The sequence below is a fragment of the Rana temporaria genome, chromosome 2, assembly GCF_905171775.1.
Source record: "Rana temporaria chromosome 2, aRanTem1.1, whole genome shotgun sequence".
In the NCBI taxonomy this organism is placed as follows: domain Eukaryota; kingdom Metazoa; phylum Chordata; class Amphibia; order Anura; family Ranidae; genus Rana; species Rana temporaria.
The window spans coordinates 255,701,513-255,729,156 of NC_053490.1; the positions used below are offsets into that span (position 1 = coordinate 255,701,513).

Sequence of the window (27,644 nt, forward strand, 5' to 3'; positions counted from 1 at the left end):
ATTGTCAGGCCTAAAACACATTTGACAAACATTACCCGTGCATTTATGTATCCTTTGTTTTCAGTTATTCAATTCAATTATTGGAACACCACTTTTGATTCAGTTGCTGTTGTTGATGTATAAGTGAGCATACACTAGACATTTCAAACATTAAACTATTTTTTAGACTAATTTGTACTTCCTGTTTTTCAGCATTTGTTTGCCTGTTGGTCAGCTGTACTGCACTTGCACTGAGAAACGTCATAGGTTATATGTTTACAACCGATAGGTGAGTAATATGGAGATTAACTATTTCTTCTTCTTTTTAGAGGACCTTGAACCACAAAGGGAGGCTTGTGCTAATGATAGAGAATTAGAACATGTGCAATAATGGGACAGAAGGGGAGGAATGTCCAAAGAAGGCTTTTACTGGGATGTATCATCAGGGCTAGGTTGGCAAATCCTTGACACTTAGGCCCCATACACATGATAGAATTTATCCGCGAATACGGTCCAGCGGACCGTTTCCGCGGATAAATCCTCTCGTGGATTTCGGCGGATTTTCATGCGATGGTGTGTACTCACCATCGCATTGAAATCCGCACCGAAATCCTCTTGCGATGACGTGTCGCGCCGTTGCCGCGATTATGACGCGGCGACGTGCGCGACGCTGTCATATAAGGAATTACACGCATGCGTCAAATCATTACGACGCATGCGGGGGATCCCTTCGGACGGATGGATTCGGTGAGTCTGTACAGACCAGCGGATCCATCCGTTGGGATGGATTCCAGCAGATGGATTTGTTCTGCATGTCAGCGAATATCCGATCTGCTGGAATCCATCCTAGGGGAGATATATCCGCGGATAAAGATCCGCTGGCGTGTACACACCATAGGATCTATCCGCTGAAACCCATTTGCTGGGATTTATCTGCGGATGGATTCTATGGTGTGTATGGGGCCTTAGTATCTTGCATATAAGCGGATGGTACTTCAGAAAATAATAATGAGTGAGGTCTAGATGTTAGAAATCCCCTCATAGGTTCCCTTGGCAAGGCTCATAGGTTCCCTAGGCAAGGGCACTGACGCTTAGCAAGTTGCCATTCACATGGGGATACCCTCAAGGAAAGCACATCTGACAGTACTGCAACCATTCCAGTCACCTGACAGGTCTTTCTGGTGGCCAGAACTTTACAGAACAGGAACCTCACTCAATCATCTTGGAGTCACCCTAGGCCAGCCACACCTACTTTCTCTGAGAATGTAGACCAACGTTTCCCTTCCCTTATGCCTCCAAACCCACAATATGTTTCAAGCCTTGACCCTCCTAATACCAGTTTCTTGCATTATTAGCAAGACCTCACAGGCCTTACTGCCATGTTAGCTTGCAAAAAGGTCCTGTCACCTCATTACAAACCCCCCCCAAAAATTACAGAATTAGTATATCGATATCAGTACATATTTCCTAATAATAAGTTAAAGTTTATTGAAGAATCCCGAGCTTGCATTTGCTAACACTAAAGGAAGCATTTTTTTCATTTATCAATCACTACAGAAAAGTCTGGTAAACATGCAACTTCTCTGGGTAAATAAAATCCATATACATGGTATATTAAGATGGATCATTTATCTACATGTGAGCTATTAGAAGCTTAAATGGCTACTTTTTTTCTTGTCCAATTTTTCGTAAAACAGGAGAAAATATTTTTTTACAATATACTGTCATGGTAAGTGTTTTATAGTATACCGTATTCTTATGTGATACATTTTTTTTTGTCTTAATATTCAGAGATGTTATTGCTTTGCTTTCAAAAATCATGCTCCTATTCGCTCCACTGCACCTGTGTGACGGAATAAATGTAAGTATTTCATTATTAAGTTCAATTGTATAAAAATGAATGTAAATCTGAACACCAGGAAATATCTGTATTACATAAGGCCGCTGGAGAAGCTAAAACTCACTGTAGTAGTTGGTTATACTACAGTGATAACTGCGAAATTCCAAGTGCTACTTTGGTTACATGCAAGCGGTTTCCCCTGTGCACACTTAGCACAGGATGGGGGGCACTCCCATCATTCATAGAAAGCTTTTAGTATTTTTTTTTTTTTTTGTGAATACAAGGCATTCTACTTGGACAAGGTGGGCATTGTGATGTTTCTCCTCTCAAAAAAAATAATACAAAGATGTACTATGAATGAAACAGTGCCAAATGAATGACCCCATGTTATCAGTGTGCAAGGGTGACCACATAAACTTGCTCTCAGGGTGGAAACAAATTTAGAATTTTTACTTTTAGTTGATTGGACAACTTTGCAAGTGAGGCCTCCTTTTTTTTTTTTTCTATTGAAAAGCCTATGGGGTGCAAAACACACCCAAAAAACTCCACCCAGTGCAGAAAAAATGTGCACACACATAAAGAGTGAAACACAAAAACGTGCAATGGGTGCTACGTCAAACGGTCCTCCATAAAGAAGGACCTGACCCTGATCCCCCGGGGGTTAGGCTCCAGACGGAGACTGAGGTACTCAAGTGGTCCGAGCAGCCGAAGCCGACACGGACCCCATTCCTTGGAGGGTCTGCCGAAACAGAACCCTCCCAGTACTAGTACTAGTACCCCATGAGAGCAGGCGAACTAAGCCAGAAGGCCATGTCCACCCACTCCCAAGATGTTCAGGGCTGGCCCGAGGATCGGCACCCTACTAATCACTCATGACAATTGTGAACACCAAACAAAAAAAGACATAAAGTGACGCACATGTGGATAAATAAAGTGTGTAGTGGAGATGTGGCCAAGGTGCCATACTTGAAGTGCCCTCTCAAACACTTGTGCAAATACTGCCACTCCAGAGGCACAATCTCCATAGGCTTTTCAACGAGCCCTGACCTACAGCCTGGACCAGTAGCACCCATCCCAGCCAGGAAGGTACTCTAGGAGCTCTGAGAGATTGGGGAGAGCCCACGCCAACAGGCTACTCCCACAACTCCCATCCCTCCCTCCTAATCACGTTCAGGAAATACTAACCGCTCCCCCGGGAGAAAAGAGGAGCTAGTGTTCTCTCCCGAACAACTGACCGGGGCAGGCACCACAAAATCCAGGCCAGAAGGCCAGGGATCCCGGCCCTTCCGCGTCGACCGCATGTTTCTCCGTCCAAATCAGAAGGCTTTCACCTCCACGCCAGCAGGTTCTGCATCCATCCCTTTCCACCTCGCCGTGTACTTGGTGCGGCTAGCAAACCCCCCCTACTGGCAACTGATAAGAACAGATATTACACTTGATCTTAGCCAAAAGGCTGGGAAGCAATTGAGGCCTTCTGATATATCCATATAATTCCAACCACTTCATGAGGCTCCAGTTAAGTTCAGGTGGATGTGTGCATTTAGGAGTCTTATAGGCACCACATCACTAAGGAAGAACTTCAGATAGGTGGAGAAAAGACCACAAAATTGAAATAGGTAAATGTTAAATGAGACAACTACTAGGGAGAAAACCACTAAAAGTGCATACGACTCATTGATTCACAGTCCAGGAACAAGATGTACATCGAGGGTAACAATCCAGAAACGTTTAGTGAGCCATAAGGCAATAAGCAGCCAGACTCAGATCTTGACAGAAGTGTCATTCAAAGATTAGGAAGAAAAAAATATATTAAAACAGAAAAAAAAGTGGTCCATCACTGAAAAAAAAAACTAAAGCCTCACAGAGTGTTTGAGTATATATGTACATACACTGTATATAATCACTGACCACTTTATTAGATACACCAGTTTAATTTCTTGGTAACACAAATTGCTAATCAGCCAATCACATGGCAGCAACGCATTGCAATTACTGAAGTTCAAACCGAGCATCAGAATGGGGATTTAAGTGACTTTGATTGTGGCATGGTTGTTTGTCCCAGAAGGGCTGGTCTGAGTTTTTCAAAAACTGCTTAACTAGTGGACAAATATGTAAATGAAGCACAGATACTCAAATCACTGAACACCACATCCCGATATAAACAGAAAACAAGAAATGCGGGAAAGGGTGACAAACCCTGGGATTTTAAAGGTGTTAATATTGGAAAATTCAATCCAAACAATGAAATAAATATAAAAATAATAATTTATTCAGACATATAAATTGGTTTTTAAATAACACAGAATATCAAACAAGACATGGATGGTCTCATAGATGATGATAGCGACTAAAAGCAGAGGAACCTGTTGGAGGAGGCCCGACATGTTTCGCTCGATTGAGCTTTATCAAGAGCAGTGCAACAAGCTACAAAATAAAAAAAAGAGAGAAAAACAAAATAAGGCATTGTGAATATTGCCAAAAACAACAACAACAGTCTGAAAAGTACAGACCGCTGGTGTTGCAGTACAAAATGATCTATATTTATACATAAATGATATTTGGGGATAAACATTTGTAATAGAGTAGTTCATGAAAATACAAAGGTCACATAAACTAGTTGTACAGTGAAAGAGACCAGGAGCACACTTACCCGTCCAGGTCCAAGAACATCCAATCACAATTAAAATCAGCTTTATGCCATTAAATCAAACTGTGAAAAAGGATTCCACAGTATATGTGCCGAATCTAGCAAGCATCCCAAAGGAGAGCCACACCAGCCAGTCAGTCCAAGTGGGGTTTACACAATGCTATAGTAAAAAAGGTAAACAATAATAAATAATGGGAGAGTACACCCACCAAAGAAAATTCTGGGGGGGGTAAAATCTCAAGCAATAAGGTTAAAAATAAAAGTTTCTATATACAGCTGTATCCATATATAAGCATATGTAAATACCTTGGATAGGCAGTTGGATCGGATCAAAAGAAGGGACTAGCAAAATTGCGTCCAGCACAGGAAGAGTTAAACAGCCAGTTAGCATTGATCAGTTGGAGAGAAACCTCTAACAACGCTGGTTGCTAATAAAAAACATATAAGAAGACATATAATCACTAATGGTGTCAATATAAACACCCAATGCAGTAATATTAGGATATCAAAAAAAGCTGTAGAATAAAACAAGGAAAGAGAGAGAAACAAACCTGTTTGAAGAGGTTGAAATCACATGCCTGAGAAATCATAAGGCAGAGACAGCCTGAAGCTCTGACATTTCAGAGCCATGGCAAGAGCAAACATAATTGACCTTTAAATACCCCCCAGCTGTGATTCAAAGCTGCTGGGGGTGGGCCTGAATCAAAAGTGTGTCCAATGACAAAATGGGCTGGGCAGGGAGATCCAAGGTGGCCGCCCCTAGGTGGTCAGTTCCGCCCAGATTAAAACGAGGGGTCGGAACAAACAAAATAGGAATAACCTAAATGGTTTAGACTCTTAAAGGGGCGGGATGACTAACCTGAGTCTCCAACAAAGGACCAGGGTGGCATAGAGTCACCCAGGCCATCAGCAACCAAATGGCAAAGGCACCCTAGAGAAAAGGGGGGATCACCCACGTGGACTTACCGATCAAAGACCACGAATCGGGTGCGCCCCACAGGCCCATATAGCATGTGATTAGCCCTAAAACGGATGGAAAGAGTGGGACCCGAAAGGGATGCATGCTTAGTGGAACAAAATTGAAATGAAAAGTAAAAAAAATTTCAGTATGTGTGTAAAAACCACAGGGGTAGTGTACCCCAACAGCATGACAAATGTTGGATCAAAAAAAATTAACATCCAACAGAGGAGAAAAAATGAACAATATCTCCCTAAAACATATCGATGAAAAACATCATAGTAAAAGGATGGTCCGGACCTGGACAAATAGAAAATATGCTCAGTATAAACATGCATTATTAAACAATAAGTACACAAAAATGACACAAATAGCATCGAATACATTTCAATTCAAAAACGGTCAGTAAAAGAAAAAGAGAAAAAAAAAAAAAGGGAGAAAAAAGAACATGAACATAGAGATAGATCAAGCAGACCGTCAGTTCATGTACAAATAGAACATGCATCAGAACATATGCGTGTTAAGAATAAACAAACACAAGAGGCAAAATACATATGTAAATAATACTGTATTGCCCGCTAACCTAAAGAAAGGGCTTGAAACTAAACCCATCATTGAGACCGGGGGACTTTAATGCAGACAGCTGATGGATCCATTTGGCTTCTTTCTGAAGCAACAGTTTGTCATAGTCTCCTCCTCGGTCACCGGGGGGAATATGCTCTAATGCAAAAAAATGCATGCAGGAACTGTCGAAGTCATGAAAGAGCCCCATGTGTCTACTGATAGGTGTTTCCATTCTTTTTTTCAGTACCAGGGCAACATGGTCCCTGATACGATGGAAGAATGGTCGCTTCGTTTTCCCAACATAGAACGGTTTAGTTTCAAGCCCTTTCTTTAGGTTAGCGGGCAATACAGTATTATTTACATATGTATTTTGCCTCTTGTGTTTGTTTATTCTTAACACGCATATGTTCTGATGCATGTTCTATTTGTACATGAACTGACGGTCTGCTTGATCTATCTCTATGTTCATGTTCTTTGTTCTCCCTTTTTTTTTTTTTCTCTTTTTCTTTTACTGACCGTTTTTGAATTGAAATGTATTCGATGCTATTTGTGTCATTTTTGTGTACTTATTGTTTAATAATGCATGTTTATACTGAGCATATTTTCTATTTGTCCAGGTCCGGACCATCCTTTTACTATGATGTTTTTCATCGATATGTTTTAGGGAGATATTGTTCATTTTTTCTCCTCTGTTGGATGTTAATTTTTTTTGATCCAACATTTGTCATGCTGTTGGGGTACACTACCCCTGTGTTATTTACACACATACTGAAATTTTTTTTACTTTTCATTTCAATTTTGTTCCACTAAGCATGCATCCCTTTCGGGTCCCACTCTTTCCTGCCGTTTTAGGGCTAATCACATGCTATATGGGCCTGTGGGGCGCACCCGATTCGTGGTCTTTGATCGGTAAGTCCACGTGGGTGATCCCCCCTTTTCTCTAGGGTGCCTTTGCCATTTGGTTGCTGATGGCCTGGGTGACTCTATGCCACCCTGGTCCTTTGTTGGAGACTCAGGTTAGTCATCCCGCCCCTTTAAGAGTCTAAACCATTTAGGTTATTCCTATTTTGTTTGTTCCGACCCCTCGTTTAATCTGGGCGGAACTGACCACATAGGGGCGGCCACCTTGGATCTCCCTGCCCAGCCCATTTTGTCATTGGACACACTTTTGATTCAGGCCCACCCCCAGCAGCTTTGCATCACAGCTGGGGGGTATTTAAAGGTCAATTATGTTTGCTCTTGCCATGGCTCTGAAATGTCAGAGCTTCAGGCTGTCTCTGCCTTATGATTTCTCAGGCATGTGATTTCAACCTCTTCAAACAGGTTTGTTTCTCTCTCTTTCCTTGTTTTATTCTACAGCTTTTTTTGATATCCTAATATTACTGCATTGGGTGTTTATATTGACACCATTAGTGATTATATGTCTTCTTATATGTTTTTTATTAGCAACCAGCGTTGTTAGAGGTTTCTCTCCAACTGATCAATGCTAACTGGCTGTTTAACTCTTCCTGTGCTGGACGCAATTTTGCTAGTCCCTTCTTTTGATCCGATCCAACTGCCTATCCAAGGTATTTACATATGCTTATATATGGATACAGCTGTATATAGAAACTTTTATTTTTAACCTTATTGCTTGAGATTTTACCCCCCCAGAATTTTCTTTGGTGGGTGTACTCTCCCATTATTTATTATTGTTTACCTTTTTTACTATAGCATTGTGTAAACCCCACTTGGACTGACTGGCTGGTGTGGCTCTCCTTTGGGATGCTTGCTAGATTCGGCACATATACTGTGGAATCCTTTTTCACAGTTTGATTTAATGGCATACAGCTGATTTTAATTGTGATTGGATGTTCTTGGACCTGGACGGGTAAGTGTGCTCCTGGTCTCTTTCACTGTACAACTAGTTTATGTGACCTTTGTATTTTCATGAACTACTCTATTACAAATGTTTATCCCCAAATATCATTTATGTATAAATATAGATCATTCTGTACTGCAACACCAGCGGTCTGTACTTTTCAGACTGTTGTTGTTGTTTTTGGCAATATTCACAATGCCTTATTTTGTTTTTCTCTCTTTTTTTTATTTTGTAGCTTGTTGCACTGCCCTTGATAAAGCTCAATCGAGCGAAACATGTCGGGCCTCCTCCAACAGGTTCCTCTGCTACTGTTTTAGTCGCTAACATCATCTATGAGACCATCCATGTCTTGTTTGATATTCTGTGTTATTTAAAAACCAATTTATATGTCTGAATAAATTATTATTTTTATATTTATTTCATTGTTTTGGATTGAATTTTCCAATATTAACACCTTTAAAATCCCAGGGTTTGTCACCCTTTCCCGCATTTCTTGCTGATCTAGTGGGATTTTCATGAACAACCAGCTCTAGCTTTAAAATATCCAGTGAGTGACAGTTGTGTGGACGAAAATGCTTTGTTAATGTCAGAGGTCAGAGGAGAATGGGCAGACTGGTTGCCTGCCTTGTATCAACAGTTCAGGATGGTGGTGGTGTAATGGTGTTGGAGATATTTTCTTGGCATTCTTTGGGCCCCAATTGAGCATTGTCTAAATGCCACGACCTACCTGAGTATTGATGCTGACCATGTCCATCCTTATGACTACAGTGTACCCATCGCCTGATGGCTACTTTCAATAGGATAATGCACCATGTCACAAAGTTCAAATCATCTCAAACTGGTTTCTTGAACATGACAATGAGTTCACTGTACTCCAATGGCCTCCACAGTCACCAGATCTCAATCCAATAGAGCACTTTTGGGATGTGCTGAAATGGGAGATTCACATCATGTCAATATGGACCAAATTCTCTGAGGAATGTTTCCAACACCTTGTTGAATCTGTGCCGCAAAGAATGAAAGCAGTTCTGAAGGCAAAAGGGGGTCCAACCCGCTACTAGCAAGGTATACCCAATAAGGTGGCTGGTGTATACACTAGAGGGAGTTCCCCGCAATATTTTGCCAGTGTCCGAAACACTCAAAAGTAGCGGCATGTAATTCATGGTCTAAGAATATTAGTTACTGTGGTATTAAACTAGATCTGCACGATTAATCGTGAAAAGATCGCAATCTCGATTCACCCCCCCGTGATCTCCAGGAAAGTCCCCGGCTTTGGCCTAGCTCCGGAGCGGCGGCCATCTTAGTACATCTGGCGGAGGTCGTCTCGTCAGGAAGTGACGTTTCATCGCCGCCCTCTTGCTCCACCCCACACTCCTGCACAGTAATGTTAGTGAGAAGGGGGCAAGCGGACATTTTGTTACACCCAACAGAGTTTTAGCATTCATAGTTATTTTAAACACAAAACGGAGCTTATGTGCTTAAATACAATTAGCTATATTCAGGTACGGCGGCTTAACTTTGTGCAGGCGTAGCGTATGTTATTTACGTTACGCCGCCGCAATTTGGAGAGGCAAGTGCAGTATTCACAAAGCACTTGCTCCGTAAGTTGCTGCGGCGTAGCATAAATTGTCCGGCGTAAGCCCGCCTAATTCAAATGTGGAAGAGGTGGACGTGTTTTATGTAAATTAATCATGACCCCACGTAAATGACGCTTCGAACGAACGGCGCATGCGCCGTCCGTGGACGTATCCCAGTGTGCATGCTCCAAATCACGTCGCAAATAGTCAATGCTTTCGACGTGAACGTAACTTACGCCCAGCCCCATTCACGGACGAGTTACGCAAACAACGTAAACAACGTGAAATTCGACGGCTGTCCGACGTCCATACTTAACATTGGCTGCGCCATCTTTTTGGTGGTTTATCTTTACGCCTGAAAACGCCTTATGTAAGCGGCGTATCCTTACTGCGACGGGCGAGCATACGTTCGTGGATAGGCGTATCTTTCTGATTTACATATTCTAGGCGTAAATCAGCGTACACGCCCCTAGCGGCCAGCGTAAATAGACAGCCAAGATACGACGGCGTAGGAGACTTACGCCGGTCGTATCTTAGCAACATTTAAGCGTATCTCAGTTTGAGCATACACTTAAATATACGACGGCGCGGATTCGGAGTTACGACGGCGTATCTACTGATACGCCGTCATAACTGTACCTGAATCTAGCTAAATATATGTAAATCTGACGGACTGTTTACATGTTAAATTTTAAAAGCAGCAGCAAACTTTACATGCTTGCTAATGTGACAGAACACCTCTGATTTTCACATTTAGTTAAATGTTAAAATCAGAGCTGTTCTTTCACATTAGCAAGCATGTAAGGTCAGCAGGTTTGCTGCGGCTTTTAAAATTTAACATGTAAACCCTCCGTCAAATATACATATACTGTATTTAAGCACATAAGCTCCGTTTTGTGTTGAAAATAACTTTAAATAAATACTTTTTTGAGAATCGTGAGAGAATCGTGATTTTAATTTTATGCAAAAGAATCGCGATTCTCATTTTTCCCAGAATCGTGCCGCTCTATATTGAACACAAAATCTAAAATCTATTAAATTGCAGTTCACCAATTCTTATGCCCTATACACACGATCGGTTCGTCTGATGAAAACGGACCGTTTTCATCGGACGAACCTATAGTGTGTGGGCCCCATCTTTTTTTTTTTCCATCGGTGAAAAAAAATAGAACCCGTTTTAAATTTTTCTTATGGTTAAAAAAACGATAGAAAAAAATGATCGTCTGTGGGGAAATCCATCGGTCAAAAATCCATGCATGTTCAGAATAAAGTCGACACATGCTCGGAAGCATTGAACTTCATTTTCTCAGCACGTCGTAGTGTTTTACGTCACCGCGTTGGACACGGTCGGATTTTTAACCGATGGTGTGTAGGCAAGACTGATGAAAGTCAGCTTCATCGGATATCTGATGAAAAAATCCATCTCTCCATTTTCATAGGATGAACCGATCGTGTGTACAGGGCATAAGATGTAGTGGCTGCATTAGATCTGTTTGTTTGTCTTTTTTTCCTTTGATTTGGTGATCCAGCCAGTAAATCTATTATTTTTCAACCTACTTTAATTGACCACCTGTATAGACAAAGTAGCAGTTAGAAGGTTGCAACACACCATTTAACAATGACCATGACTAAGGCTTACAGCAAGTGAAAACCCAAAATTTAGTATCTCAGAAAATTAGACTATTACATAAGATCAATAAAAAAAAGGGATTTTGAATGCAGAAATGTTAACTTACTGAAAAAATATGTCCATGTACAGTATGCACTCAATACTTGGTCGGGGCTCCTTGTTCATGACCTACTGCATCAATGCGGCGTGGCATGGAGGCGATGAGTCTGTGGCACTGCTGAGGAACTATGGAAGCCCAGGTTGCTTTGATAGCGGCCTTCAGCTCATCTGCTTTGTTGCGCCTGGTATCTCATCTTCCTCTTGAAAATACCCCACAGATTCTCTATGGGGTATAGGTCAGGCGAGTTTGCTGGCAAATCAAGCAGTGATACCATGATCATTAAACCAAGTATTGGTACTTTTGGCAGAGAGGGTAGTATTGCTGGAAAATGAAAACAGGATCTCCATAAAGCTTGTCAGCAGAGGGAAGCATGAAGTGCTCTAGAATTTCTTGGTAGAGGGCTGTACTGACTTTGGACTTGATAAACACAGTGTACCAACCCCAGCAGATGACATGGCTTCCCAAAAAACAGCTATTAATATGCACACAGATACATTAAATTGTCCAGTATGTTTCTTGCACACAATTTGATTGATATACATTAGTTATAGAGTAGATGGTGTGGAGATACAGCTCCGACATGGGTATAGGTATAAATCTCCCCTGAAAAGCTTAGTGTTCTTTGTGTGGGGAGAAAAAAAAAGTTGTGCTGTTTTTGTTATTCAGGATTCCAGGAACACTTCAGATCAGTGTTCAAGCCGCTGGCACCAGTGTCCCAAGGCAGAAAATCCATTCTTTTTCACGCTGAAGTAGTGTCAAAGTCGCCCCTTCTCCTTGATAATTTTGGGGCAAAGAATACTTTTACTTTCAATCCTTTTAGGTGCCCCTTATGGTATTGCATGAAATGCTGAGCAGGTGGAGACTCATCATCTTTGAGAGGTGTTCCTTGATTTTTAGTTGTAGTTCATACATTTTCATAGTGGTCCTATGAAAGCTAAATATATAGTATATTTAACATTCAATATTCTTTTGTAGACAGCCTGCAGTGGAATATTAAGAGGAACAGGAAGACAAAAAATTGGTGCTTTTACAAATGTTTTGGGGTATTACCTCATTGGGATTCCAGTTGGATTATCGCTGATGTTTCTAACAAAACTTGGGGTTATGGGTAAGATCACCAACTGCATATATGACAGGAATATATATGCATATAAAATGTTTCCATCTTCCTACACTGAATTGTTATTATTTGATTGTTGTAATAATATTGACCTATGCCTTTTTGAAGCCTCTGTGCCTGGCCTGAGATAACCACTGCAGACAATGTTCATTATACATATGAACTCTTCATTTAGCAATGCGAGCAGAACAATATTATTCAAAAGATGTCTGCACTGCAGTGTCATATTTTCTTTTACTAGCCCCAATGTCCATCTTGCGGGAATATATTATAGGAATTCACAAATTAGGAAACGATATCATGCAAAAGGGGAGGAATTACAAAAATGTACATATGATTAAAACAGATGACCACAAGATGGGAGCATACTATAAACAATCAAATACTGGAACAGTATTGGCTATATCAGCCTTTTTCAACCAGGGTGCCTTCAGGTTTCCTCAGGGGTGTCTTGGCAAAATTCCTGAAAATTTCCCAAAAATTGTATACAAGCCACAGAGTGGATCAAACCTACCTTATAGCTACCCAAAGCCATAGGTTTTCAGTGTGCACCATTTCAACCTTTTAGCCACCGGCATCCCAACAACCAATGGTGTCATCGGTTGATAAGGAGGATATGCTGGCCATCTGCACAGCATCCTTGTTTGAACCTCCCCTGTCCCTTTACATCAGCAATGAGGTCACATTAGTGAAGGGAGAAACATTGCAATACTAGTCAGTACCAGTGTGCAAAGGTGTATTTGGAAAAATAAATTACCTCTGACATTGGGTGTACTACGTAGGTGGATATTGCTGTGTAATGTAAATTTATTTGACTTGTTTTTTTTACATTTTAGAATAGGGTGCCTCGAGATTGTGAATCATTTTAAAGGGTGCCTTGACTGAAAAAAGGTTGAGAAACACTGGGCTATGTAAAGTACATATATGCAATTGCACTGTCCACATTACTGCTGCAGGCATTCTCAGCTAAATGTAGGTTTTCTGATACTGATTGGCTGTGATGGGATCTGTTGCTATCAGGGTAGGACTGACCATTCGGGCACTGTCCGAGGGCCCGGAGACACTAGGGGTCCCCATCAGGGTTGCCAGCCTGTGTTTTTTACATCTGTCCCTGAAATGTCACTTACTGACATCATTTTGAGACCATCATTATCGTTTACAGGACCGCCGCCTGAAGAGATGGATACCTTGGTTGTGGCAGCAGCTGCTGCCGTTACCGAGATAGCCCTCTTCAAAGTAAGAAGTATGTAGTCGTGCGGCGGTCCTTAAGTGGTTAAGGAACCCCTAGCAACCTCTGGCGGAACCTGCTCTAAGGTATCATTTACACTGTGAAATTAGTACACAGGGGGTAGATTTACTAAAACTGGAGCACTCAGAATCTGGTACACCTGTGCATGGTAGCCAAATCTGGATTTGTCTCCAAATCCAAAAGCTTTAAAGAGTCTTGAGTGGGACAAAGCCTTTAACCCAGGGGTGCCCAACCAGTGGCCCGCGGAGCCCTGTAATATGGCCCTCAAAGCCCTCTGATGTTTCCTGCGACCTCCTGCTCTGGGATGGACGAGAATATGGTTATTAATGGTCAGTTTATTACTAAAATCCCAGTGTGTATATGGGCATATCTGTTCTGCAGTGGTTACTGGGCTGCTTTCAAACTGATCCACAGGTGCAGAGCAGTTTACATGCGGGTTACCTGCACTGAGCCATAGACTTCTGTTATTATGCAGAATATAATAGATGTCTATGACAAAGTGCAGGAAAGCCAAAGTGACACTGTGTTGCAAACCGCAGCACGTCAGTGTGAAAGCGGTCTTGGGCCCCTTTCACATGGTTAGTCCGACATTTAGATCAATTGGACCCTCGAATCACCTCTAAGTAGTGGCAGACATAAACTAACTTGTGTCCTGCCTCCAATCCGATCCGCAAAAAAAAAAAAAAAAAAGAGTAAAGCAGAGCAGACACAGACATGCTATCCACCCGCTCCATTGTGGCCCACGACCGGTTACCAAAGTCGCTTAAGTGGCCTTCGCTCTTCAAAAGGTTGGGCACTTCTGCTTTAACCCATGTCCAGGTTTTACCAGGAACCAGCAGTGTGCGTGTGCAGATGTGCACACAATTTATATTTAAGGCCTGACAGCAGTTTAGAGCTCCACCCGAAAGACGAAAGGTTCTCTACTTGAGCCCATGAAGAGAGCACAGTGAGCTTGGAGAGAGATATCAAGTGGTAAAGGAGCACAGTGGGTGCTTTTTAATGGTCTGATGGCTGCAAGAGCGACCTCGGAGGCTAAAATCATTTATTTTTGTGCTTTGACATGATGGTGGAAACCCCTGCTAGGGTAACCTTTTGTTTTTGTGGAACTTTTTATTTTCTCCTTAAAATAAAAGTGAACCAACAAGCCCTAAACCGTATTTTCTGGCTGGAATTAACTCATTGGTAAAAACTACACCTGAGCAATACCCCCACATTTGAAACCTCCCACCAGCTTGCCTCAGTTTAATTTCAAGAGGCTCTGGAAACTCCTGGGTGGAGGCACTGGAAACTTTATTATAAAACCTACTCTTCCACTTAACAAAGGTTCAAGTCCCCCCACCCCAAAAAAAAGAGGGCTACATTTGCATGGAGGAATAGGTGAATAGTTGGATAAACATGTTTTACCTTGTTGTTAAATTGTAATTCTGTTTATTGGTATTCCGTTGTGTACAATTTTTATACAAAGATTCTGCTTTTTTCCTGGAATTGTTGTTATGTGTTTTGAAAGGTGCAAGAATAAAGTGGAATTTCTAGTTTTAAATTAGACAGTTATACAAAAAAGAAGAAAAACCTTGTCCAGAAAACAGTTTAGATTATGCCACAAACAAGATCTACCAGTGGTTGATTACCAATGGAGATCCCTCTCCTTTAAACTCAGAAAAAATAGACTCTCAGACTAGTTACCAACATTTTTGTTACTTCAATCTTGAATAATAACAACAAAAATAAAAAATATTAACACAATTAAAAAATCAAGACAGACAACACTGACAAATAGGTCAGGTATCGAGGAACACGTTGTAAGTTGTATATGCCATGTCATCTATCAGGGAGCCAACAGTCATTACAAATGATTGCTCTTCATGTCCACACAACAAAGGGTTTCCAAAGGTGGGTCCTAATGCTCCATAAAAATGTCAATAGTGCCAGTAAAACAGTTGGGTGGTGGTGTACTCCTAGTCAGCTGTATATCCTGCTTGTGTTATTCTTCAATGATCCCACATGGTAATAGTATGTAGCAATAGTTAGCAGCAAGAGCTTAGGTATACCAATATCTGACTATAAGGACTAAAAAAAACACCACAGGTATCTCGAAACCGTCTAGCTACACCAAGTATCCTATTATTTTGCAGGAAGATTTCTAAATAATCCATCATTTATTCCTAAGGTATATAGGTTTCTAAAGCCTCATACACACGATCGGGCTTCCAACAGACTTTTCTGTGGATTTTGCACCAAAGGGCGTTGTCCATGAACTTGGTATGCATACACACGGTAGGACTTTTTCAGCCAACAAACATGAACGTAGTGACGTAATAGATGTACTGTGTGTTTTTTTTTCTGCTCTTTACCGCCACCCTTTGGGCAACTTCTGCTATTGTTGATCTTTAGCATTGGTTCTGAGCATGCATGTTTGTACTTTGGACTTTAGTCCGATGGACTTGTGTACACACAATCAGATTTGCTCCATCGGACATTTGTTGCCAAAAAGTTTGTCTGTTCTCACAGCGAACATTTGTACGATGAAAAGGCAAACACACGGTCGGATTGTCTGCAAAAACAGGTCCGTCTGAAGTTTGTTGTCAAAAAGTCTGATCGTGTGTAGAGGTCTTAATACAACATTATTTAAAATATTTTTTTCAAAGGCAGTTATAGCATTTGGTGCTAATAGTTGTATATTTTTCAAATGCATGTTTTGTCTTTCAAGGTCTATGGATTGGAATGCTTTGTCCAATGTTGCTACAAACTGGCATCCATATACCGTATATCTTTTGTATGAACTGGTACAAGGTTGGTGAAGAGGTAATGAGTTCATTCCATTAAAAGACTGTAGTCTGACCTAAAGTGAACATGTACTTTGCCCATGCAGAACAAAGCACTCCTGAGATTTGCCTAAAGAAGTTGCCATAATTTCCAGTTTTCAACTGCAGCTTCAACAGCTAATGAAATCTCCTAATGTGGACCAACTATTTAAATGATCTAAATCTCAAAAAAGTAATATTGCATATTACCCATCCTTAGATATGTTTTTTTCCCCCTGTGATCCTGCCAATAATACACTCCTGTCCTGAGTTGACAAAAGCTACCCATTGCACTCCATTTATAGAAAAGCAGTGTTGTCACTCTATGCTGCGCTCCTGATTTAGACTGGAAGCCTCCCCATCTCATCTGGGAATAGTGGGTCATTTCACATAACCTAGCTGAGAAGGCTGATTGGATTGTTTCTAGATTTTTGTTCAGTACACAGGAAGTTGCAATGACATGTACAGTATTTTCCTTAATTTGCTGATACTCGGTGTGGACTGGGGGGGAAGGGCAAAAGGGGTTTGTGTAATGTTACTACAATGTAAAGTGAGGGGCACATTGGGATCTTGTGGCCACTCTGCTCTCCAGCTGCCTCACTGACAAGAGTGATGGCAGTGTCATTACAGTAAGACAAAGGGCCTCGCTAGCTGCTGGAGAGAGGATTCTACTCTCTCCTCCCTCTAAAAGCAGCCTACTGTGGGCAGAAGAGAAAATTGCTCCCGCCGAGTACACACCTCTTTCTCAGTACGGGTGTCTCTCATGCTGATGCATCTACTCCATTTCCCATAACGCCATGCCATGCTGTAACACCCCTGGCCTGCCCCCTTTCACTGACACAACATTTGAACCTTGTCAGAAGACTGCTCTACCTCGAGACTGTCTAAGAATGGGCTTGAAAAATGGGTGAAAAAATGTCCTGGTAGATGCATCGGCCCCCTACCCCCCCCAAATACTTACCTGATTCCCATCTCGACCCAGTGCTGTGCTCATCTGTAACAGCTCTCTCCGCTCTCACAGGTTTTGCTGAGGCAGTGAGGGCCATTGGCTCCTGCTGCTGTTAATAAAATCCTGTGAGCAGGAAGTGGGGGCATGGCCAAGCAGCACTGTGTTTGTGTATGTGATGCACATAGTCCAGCTTGGGAGCAAGCCCACACATCCGCCCCTTAGCAAACCCACCGGCACAAATGCCTTATTCATTCTCCCTAGACTCCCACCATTGACACAGCAGCAGTTTTTCCCTACCAACAATGATGCAGTCTCATTTTTCCCTTTACCAATGCCACTGATGCAGGGGTATTTTTTTTCCTGGTGGTGTGTCACAACTGTTGGCACTATTTTACTACATTCCACACATTCCAGCTCATCTTTGCATTCTGAAGCCCATTGTCGACTGACATCACAGAGCCAGTCCAGGCTCTGAAAAGGTCCCAACCATATGGTTGGAATCCATTCAGATTCCGGGACCGACACCTGGCTCAGCCTCTCAACCATAAACTAAGATCCTGAACCAACCCTTCCACGGCCCAGGGAGGTACAGAGCAAAGAGCCGGAGACTGATAGTCCATGGCTATTTGCTCACAGAATGCTGAGGACTGAGCAATTACCAGGAGGCAGATGCAGCATCGGCTCAAACTTTTCTTTTAAAATATATTGTATGATGGATTAATATGTGTACTAATTGCACCAAACTGTAGATTTTACTTTGCTAGGCTAAAATAAGAGCTGGAGTGAAACCGGTGAAAGTACCTGACTCAAGAAGTTCAAAAAATGATATTTTGAAATCTGAATATGGTAAGTCGAACACAAAATTTCCTGCTGAACTTGACAAACTTAGATCCATCTACAACTGATCCCCCTCAAGAAAAGTCAACTGTTGAAAAACTTCCATTCGATCAGCACCTGCAGTCAATTGGAGGAGTCCCTGTTGTCAGAATACAATATCACAGTGGGGGAGGATTCCTCCATCTACCTTGTTTGTGCAGATGGTGGAATCCTCTTTTTCTCAATCAGCTCACCGACTGGCCAAAAAACAAACAAAAAAAAAACGATCCATGTATGGCCAGCCTTAGTATAAGGTTTGATTGGGGAGTATCTTTTAGATACCTATCAGCATATTTTACTCTAGTAGCTTGGCTATGCCTGGGTACCTAGGGTGTATGTCCATTGTTGATAAAGCTAAATCCAGGCAGCTAAAAAAATCTCATCCCCTTAAAATAGAGCATTGAATCCAGTTTTAAAGAAGTTTTAAAAGCCCAAAAGTAGGCCAAAGGGATCACCATCATTAGGCAGATCCCAGAATAACAGTATTTTTCACTTACTAACTTGCAGGTTCCCTCTGATGAGTTGTTCACGCTACATTGATATTTGACCACTATGTTCCAAACTCTTCCAGCGTAGCACATCCAGCAGTGCTTATAAATTACTTTGCTAATATTTGTCTCTTAATGGTCTTGGATATGTGCTCTAATGCTGCAGTATGGGTTTCTCAACAGGGATAAGTGATGTGCTTCCTCGCTCTCTGTAAGGCCTGATTCACACCTATGCATTTTTAGTGCATTTTGCAGATTTGCACTACAGTCCATTTAACACGGTTTCCCATGGAACATGTTCTGTAGTGCAAATATGCAAAAAGCACTAAAAATGCATAGGTGGGAATCAGGCCTAAGACCTGCTCACTCTCTATTGTCCAGGTCCCTCATGTAGTGAACAGGAGCCAAACACCTATATACACACACACACACACACACACACATACACACACACACACTCCAAACATAGGTGGGGCATCAACCAGGAAAAGTTTCCTATGGCTGCAAAAAAAAAAGCCCTACCAATATAAATACCACCAATCCATTTGTAAAAAAAAATCCTGTCAAATTTTTATATTTGTACACATACAAATGCATGCACATAGACACATAAAACCACTAAATCTGCTTTCCAGACTTTATTCAGTAAAAATATTTAATACTGTTTGCACCCACTCTATAAACATGTATACCTGAATAATACTTCTATATTCTTGGGACTTTTTCCCATGATATGCACTTCATCTCCCGCATGTGCATGATGTCATGCGCTTCATCCTGCACCTGCATTGTAAGACAGTACCAGCATCTGTTAGGGATCTTGTGAGTTCCTCCAGAGATATTTTTTCTGACCCTAGCAAATTAATGTCATTTTGTTGGTACGTGCATGAGATAAAGCTCATGACGTTATGCATTTTATGTTGCACATGCACAGTATGAGAATACTGTGATTTCACACAGTGAAGATAAGGGATTTCTCTGAAGGCATTGGTGACACTGCCTTACCAGGGGACATCTGTGAAGCCAGGGCTATGGCACCACTGCCTTGAGAGAAACAAGGAAGTGCAACAGAAATACACTAAAGCATTTTTTTTCTTTTAACCACTTGGCGACCAGCCGCCGTCATTATACTGCGGCAGGTCGGCAAATTCTTGCAAATCGCCATAGCTGTACGTCGGCCCTTTAAACAGCTCTAGCAGGAGAATGCGCCATTGCTCGGTGGTTGACACGATGCACGCAGTATCGATGTCCGCCAGCCATGCGCGATCGCAGGCACAAGAGCCAGAACGGGGATGTGTGTGTGTGTGAACACACACATCCCCATTCTGTCAGGAGAGACAGATCGTGTTTTCCTACTAAGTAGGAACAGCGATCTGGCTCCTCCTCTAGTAAGTCACATCCCCACACAGTTATGCCGCGTACACACGACCGTTTTTCGGGTTGTAAAAACCATGTGGGCTCCAGAGCATTTTTCACGATGTAGCAGGGAACACATTTAACCTCTTGATTGCCCCCCTACTGTTAACCCCTTCCCTACCAGTGACATTTTACACACTAATCAGTGCATTTTTATAGCACTGATCTCTGTATGGGGGCTCTAAATTAATAAACTAAACTGCATACAATCCATTAAGTTGCATACATAAACAGATTTAGTGCTCAGTAAGTAATAGTCATCTTACGAGAACATTATTGATGAAATATTTTTAAACACTGTAAAGTGTATCAGAGAATCAAATAACAAATTATGCAAAATCAGGAACAAGTGTGATAGGTTTGAAAAGTCCATACATCTTGTTGTGAAGCAACTCAGGTCTTACACTATCACCACTGCCAAAGCTTTATGAAACAACACTCGGTGAATAGGGTAGAAATACCTACTCACCAGACAACCATGACCCCTTTAACTAAAAAGTTCAGGTGGAGCTTTGTATGGTTATGGATCTGCAATCTTTTACTGGTATACACCAAGAGGAAAAGCCTGGGATCTGATTGTTACTCCACCGCAATGTCATTCAGAAATAAAATGAAAAAGCGGGGCCCTAGCGTAATTACGTTTAATTAAAACATGAGCCAAATGGCCGCTTGCTTTAAAATGTGCCCTGCCTCGGCACTAGAGGAACCGCATTTGGTAACCACATCTGTTACCAAAATTGAGATGAGAAGCAGCCGTCCCGCTCTCGTGCTGTGTTGAACCAGCGTGCGTTCCACTGTCATGGTATACAGAAACCGGAAGTAGAAAACGTGACCGGGATGCGCCTCGACGTACGCTTCTTCGTTGTGACGTTGTCAGGAAGCATCCCAGTCACTATGCAGTCTACGTTGTTGTTTACCCAGATTGGATGTGATTGGTAGAACCTAATGCACATTACAAATGGTGCCATCTAATGGAATTTAAAGGGTACAGCCACAGAATGAGCGGGCGCAACTGGTCCTGTGATCCCACTAACAACTTGTGCAAACAGCATACAGATGTAATAATGACAAGAATATTGGGAAGGTGAAAATACAATAATAACTGGCATAATTAAATGCTAATCCATTCATTCAAAACATGACAATATATAGATTCCAAATTAATTCAACCAACATCAGTATATGGTTGGCAAAAGAAATGTTAGAAAAAAACAAAAATATATATATTAGTTAAAAAAAAAGAAAACATATATGTATACAAATAGTTGGGGGAAAAAAACACCATCGTCCCTTGACAGACAAAGTGAGATATTAGTCCAATCCTACCATTGAAAATTGTGTAAAATACAATTTATGCATGGATAAGCAGATAACTTGTTTTAAATGTTGGTTTGGACACTACGTGGGGGGGCTCAATCATTAGTTAAAAAGCAATTAAGATCTACATCTATATTTAGGCTGGCAGGTTGAAGAGTATCCAAATTGTATAATCATTTGGTTTCATTTTGCGATACCACCTTTTTAGAATGGGTCCCTCTCCAGTGTTTTTTTACTTTATCCCATAAAACGTTAGTGAAATAATTATTGTGAAATAACCTAAAATGGTTGGATACACTATGCTTCGGAAAGCCATGTTTAATGTTAGCTATATGTTCATTAATTCTGGTGCGCAATATGCATGTTGTTCAGCCTATATATTGTTTAGGACACGGACACTCAAACATATGCAACATGCTCAGAGTCGCAGGTGACTAATGGTTTGATTTTAAATTTATGCACTTTGTTTTATGATGAAATATTTTTAAACACTATAATGTTCACCTAAGATCACTAACACTTAGTGAGCGCTAACCACTATATGTGTTTATGTGTGCAACTTCATTTATTGATTTAGCGCCCCCAATCAATACACACATACATTCTACAAATTTTGCAGTTCAATACATTGAGGGGAGCAGCTTTCACTATATTGGCACTATGTTTAGTTAATTCATAGCGCAGGGTTCTTTAAGTTTTTACTGATCGCTGTATAAATGTCAATGGCCCCAAAAATGTGTCAAAAGTGTCTGATCTGTCTGCCACAATCCGGCTAAAAATTTCAGATCGCCGCCGTTACTAGTAAAAAAAGAATATATAAAAATGCCATAAATCTATTCCCTATTTTGTAGACGCTATACATTTTGTGCAACCATTCAATATATGCTTATTGCGATTTTTTTTTTTAAATCAAAAATATGTAGAAGAATATAAATTGGCCTAAACTGAGGAAGACTTTTTTTAATATTTTTTTGGGGGGACATTTATTATAGCAAAAAGTAAAAAATATTGCTTTTTTTTTAATTATAGCACAAAAAATAAAAACCACAGGAGGTGATCAAATACCACCAAAAGAATGCTCCATTTGTGGGAAATAAAACAAGAAAAAAAAGGATGTTCAGTGGGTGTGTTCTACTAGATCAAATGCCACATCCAATATAAGTTACAAAAAATAAATGGATTCCCCCAAGTGGACTTTAAAGGCATAGATCTAGACAAATATGTAGAATGTTGTAATGAAAAAATATTCCATCAAAAAAATTGGGTCAAAATGTATGGCAGTATTGTATCTTAACAGCATGGTAAATAACCAAAGACATACCTTAAGTTCAAACAATTTTGGAGAGCACACAGTCCTGACATCCAGCCTGAATGGTGTGGATGTCAAGGCTGCGCTCAACTAGGGTATTTATAAGCCTGTTTTGAAATCAGCACAGCCGACGATGGTCAGCAGTGTTGATTGTTATATCAGAGGCAGTGTTGTCCTCTGCTACACCCCCACACGGCGGGATAGGAGGAGGCGTGCGCAACCCACCGGCATGCACAGCTTCTCCAATGGACTGCTCATGCCCGCTGGAGGAGCAAGATGGAGGACAAGGGCTATAGAGGCCCGTGTGCTCCAAACAAGTCAACCTGGGCGGCTGCGCGTGCCAGATGGCAGAGCACCGCCGGGTCCCGCTCCATCTCATATGTGTGATTCAAATGTATAGAGAGTATATCAAGCACAGATTTGCCCCCTAAAGGACAAAAAATATATATTAAAAGAGACAAAGCAGATACAGAGGCTCTGCGATCAAGGCGGCCGCATCTAGAGTGGCATCACAGACATACACAAGGCCCTGCACCAATTTGCCAGCCAGCCTTACGCACTCTGGAGGAAGCTGATGCTCCTCTACTGTCTGTTGCAAAATCTTTGCCCATTCAGTGAGTGTCTGAGACACCAAAGTTGCAGCCAAGATAGGCCGCAACGCTGACCCCAGCATGGTGAACATGGAACGGCTCACAGCTTCGGATCTCCTATCAGTAGGGTCATTAAACGCAGGGGTCCCTTCTACCGGGAGAATGGTTACTTTGTTTAACTGAGTGACCAGGGGGTCAACGATCGGAGAAGCCCATTTTTTTCAAAAGGCTAACGGACCGCTATGTGCTGAGGGACCACAAATGACCTCTGCGGCCGTTCCCATTCCTTATCTATGAACTTATCAAAGAAAGACACATAAGGAAAAACTTTGACAGAGCGGTTCTCTTTGTGTGACCCAAAAGAGACTGAGCCCTGCGTGGACGTCTCAGCTGTATCCTCCAGCTTGAGAGAGTCCCTCACAGCATTGATAAGTGCACTCACAAGTACCCTGTCTTGCGCTGACCCAGACGAGGGATCCTCCTCAATGGGAAGGTCCTGGTCCGCATCCTCTGACAGTCCAGAACCGGGGTCATGTGCCGCAGCCAGGCCCAAATCTGAGTCAAAGCATTCCCCGGAAGATGGCGGGGGAGGGGCGCTTTTTACCCCCTTACGCTGCTTCCACCCCGGCAACAAATGACTCAAGGACAGCCGACAAAGTATCCATGGGAACCGCAGGCGCAGGGGTACCGGTTGTCGCCTCAAGAATGTTTGGTGAAGAAAGGTCAGCCACTGGCTCCATGTTGCCCACTGACAGCCCTTAGGGATGTAGCCAAGACAAAAATGTCCACCCTACTATGCTGCACTGACTGGGGGGTTACCCAGGGGACTCACCACCCAGTCAGAATCTGTTCAGCGCCGCTGCCCGCTCTCCTTTCACACACAGCATGTCTGAGGAAACCCTGCGAGGTGAATTGCGCTGTCCAGGAAGCTAGTCCAACACTAGAGGCCAAAAATCCACTCCAAAATGGCCGCCGAAACACCGAAAAAAAAAGGGCGCGGACCACAAGAAAATGGCCGCCCGCAATGCAGACCTGAGTTACAGCGCGGCCACGGCAAAATAGCCAATGGGAAATTCAAGGATAAGCACAGGCCACAAAAAATGGCGCCCGCGCTACACAGCGAGGCTTCCCACGAAAAAGACTACCCCCCCACAGAGATCAGGCCTGGACACCCCCACAGACCATAACCAGGACCTGGAGTCCCACAAAGGTATACCCCAGTCGCAGCGAGCCCTGCAAAGGAAGGAGGAAAAAGGGTGACAGAGGAAGAGGACAGGAGAACCCCCTTCCGGAATGCCCAGCTGTTCCATCCTGCCGAGGCAGGAGGAACTGTACTTACCCGTCCCTGCGAGGACCTGCTGGTGCATTCCTGACAGACCTTCAACCAAGTAGTACGGAGTAGCTGTCGGCCCGGTCCACTGTGACTGAGACAGCAAGCAGCCCAGTCATATGTGAACCCTGGAACATATAGCTCACCGGCCACCCCTGAAGCCATGGGGTATGTCGTGGCCGACCCATCACGTAGCTAAGGCCGGCTCACGCTTGATGGCGGGACTGGGGGGACTACAAGGATCAATATTATCCAGCTTGTCACCCAGCTGGCAGTTGATAGAAGATTCTCAAAAATAAAATCATAAAATAAATAAAATAATAAAGATTTCTTCAGGACGCTGAAGTCCAAAGCGAGCCAGGTCCTACTCCTCTACAAGGCAGAAAAAAAACTGAGCTGCTGACTGCAGGGTGGAGGGTTATGTCTGAAGGGACCGCCCCCTGGGCGGGGCTGTTCAACTTTGTTAATGTAACATGTATTTAAATATCTAACATGTTCTGCCTAGTCCTCTCCTATAGAATGGAAACATAACCCACAAGTCAATATTTAAGAAAACTGTGTCCATCCATGGACGATGAGAGAAAAATATTTTTTCATTACAACACTGTGCATTCTACATATTTTTCTAGATCTATGCCTTAAAGTCCACTTAGGGGAATCCATTTCTTTTTTGTGGGAAATAAAGGACGTCAATTTTGTTTGGGTGCAGCGTCGCATGACCGCACAATTGTCAGTTAAAAGGACGCAGTGCCGTATCGCAAAAAATGACCTGGTCATTAGGAGGACATTTTTCTGGTCCTTAAGTGGTTAAAGAAAAAGTGTTAGGTGGTTTCACATCAGCATTCAGAGGCGAATGCTGATGGGAAAGGTCCATTTACTGTTATTTTGTAGCAGGTGACCCGACTGGGGGTGGGGTTTGTTCTGGCTGTGGGTGTATTGTTTGCCACACCCCCCCCCCCCTCAAATATGCCACCACTGATAATGATGTTAATACTTTTATATCTCTGCTGTATTACAGGGGGCACAACAATGTCTGATTCCAGCTTTATTGCCTCTCTGACCCCTGGAGAAGATCATACAAAGCAACTGGAGTTAAAAGATGATCTACCAATGGAAACAACTAATGTTGTAGGTGAAATCCTCTCCACTAAACAGCTGATTGTCCGAAGGGGACTAGCATTGCTTCTATGCATTAGCTTACTAATGATTGGTATCGCTATTAAACTAGTTACTACTAAAAAGGTAACACAGGATCTAATGAGCCTCGATTAGCATACGTAAACAAGTGTGCCATGTTTCCAAGACAATTTTCCCATTACAGACCATTGCAATCCCCTAACCAAAAATACATAACAAAAGTACATTATTTATTGGATGTTTTAGAGGGGTAGTGCATAGAATCAACATTTAGCCGTTTCTGAATGTATGAAATCTATGCAATTGCACTTTCAAAAATAATTCTCATATCAAATAATATGTAAAAGAAACAATTGTGAAACTAAATGCTTCACTTTCACTATTATTCAATGCATTGTTTGTTGGTAATTCATCTGATCACTAAAAGTTTTTTTTACATACCCTTATACTCGTAATCTATGAGGGTAGTATAGCTATGAATTTGGCTGTTTATGTCTGGGCTCATGCCAAGAACAAAGATCAACAAATCACTTCTAGACAAGCAATGATAATTTGTTCTTTTATGGAGTGATGAGATTATCATTAACAGCTATTATATAAAAAAAAAAATGGATACCCATCTTCTATTAAAATAGAATTCACAAAATACACAACCAGTATCACCTATCTGGTGAAGAACTGGCCGCAAGATCCAACAATTCACAACAAAATTATGCTGGCCATTCCTAATATACTAGCTGAAAATGGAGAGGTGGGTGGTCATGCAGTCAGATGAATCCACTGTTTGGATATTCTTACCTGCCATTGCTTTGCAAATGCATAAGCTCCCAAATGATGCAACACATACCCAAAGTACATTTTTTTTTATTTATTTTTTAGGAAATGTGTAATAAAGTAAAACATTTGTAAAAGAAGGTCCAATCAGAGTTCACTGTAGTGCTTTTATTGTGACCAATAAAACGTAATACTAAAATGTGTTCCTGTCTCGTGCTTCACTGTCACATCATTCCTCATACATTGCAGCATTTTACCTCATTGAAGTAGGAAAATGCCACAGGGGATATCACTGGATGGGTGTGGTGGTAGATTGCAATTAGAGCCGGGGAGACCAGATCTTGTCAAACTTGCGTGGACAACCACGTGCCTAGGTGGTCAGTATGTACAGTGCATCCAGAAAGTATTGACAGCGCTTCACTTTTTCTACATTTTGTTATGTTACAGCCTTATTCCAAAATTACTTAAATTCATTATTTTCGTACAAATTCTTCAAACAATACCCCATAATAGCAACGTGAAAGAAGTTTGTTTGAAATCTTTGTAAATTTATATAAAAATAAAAAACACATGTACATTAGTATTCACAGCCTTTGCTTAATACTTTAGTGAAGCACGTTTGACACCAATTACAGCCTCGAGTCATTTTGAGTATGATGCTACAAGCTTGGTACACCTATTTTTGGTCAGTTTCTCCCATTCTTTTTTGCAGGACCTATAAATCTCTATCAGGCTGAATGGGAGCGTCGATATATAGCCATTTTCAGATTGGGTTCAAGTCTGGGCTCTGGTTGGGCCACTCAATGACATTCACAGAGTTTCCCGTAGCCACGCTTTGTTATTTTGGCTGTGTGCTTAGGGTCATTGTCCTGTTGGAAGATGAACCTTTACCCCAATCTGAGCTCCAGAGCGCTCAGGAGCAGGTTTTCAGCAAGGATGTCTCTGAACATTGCTGCATTCATCTTTCCTTTGGAAAGTGGAATTTCCCTTGCAGAGCGTAAAACCTATATGCCTTTAGTAAATCACATAAACTCATACTTGTCTGCATTAGTGGCACTGTAGGGAAAGTGAGCCAGTAAAGGCACATAACTGTACACGAATGTGCAGGGTCCCAGATTTTACAGATATTTCA

The 27,644-nt window shown here is 41.9% G+C and overlaps 1 protein-coding gene, 2 long non-coding RNA genes and 1 pseudogene across 3 annotated transcripts in view; 2 read left to right on the forward strand and 2 right to left on the reverse strand.

Annotated features, from left to right (window-relative positions):
• The window catches only part of LOC120926667 (multidrug and toxin extrusion protein 2-like), a 117,961-nt gene extending 92,004 nt beyond the window's left edge, over positions 1–25,957 (forward strand). The window contains exons 12-17 of the mRNA XM_040336792.1: positions 193–268; positions 1,771–1,840; positions 12,132–12,264; positions 16,233–16,327; positions 18,040–18,121; positions 25,620–25,957. Coding sequence (XP_040192726.1) covers positions 193–268; positions 1,771–1,840; positions 12,132–12,264; positions 16,233–16,327; positions 18,040–18,121; positions 25,620–25,873 — 710 coding nt within the window. The 3' untranslated portion in view covers positions 25,874–25,957. The remainder of the gene's footprint in view (positions 1–192; positions 269–1,770; positions 1,841–12,131; positions 12,265–16,232; positions 16,328–18,039; positions 18,122–25,619) is intronic.
• On the reverse strand, positions 3,117–3,284 carry LOC120930020 (annotated as a pseudogene).
• LOC120926669 lies at positions 4,482–5,114 on the reverse strand. Its single transcript, XR_005746979.1, has 3 exons — positions 5,018–5,114; positions 4,773–4,894; positions 4,482–4,626 (listed from the first exon to the last, which is right to left on the reverse strand). It is a non-coding gene; the product is annotated as an uncharacterized LOC120926669 (long non-coding RNA).
• Positions 7,215–8,196, forward strand: LOC120926668. Its single transcript, XR_005746978.1, has 4 exons — positions 7,215–7,311; positions 7,435–7,556; positions 7,702–7,858; positions 8,085–8,196. It is a non-coding gene; the product is annotated as an uncharacterized LOC120926668 (long non-coding RNA).
• Positions 25,958–27,644: the final 1,687 nt, after the last annotated feature.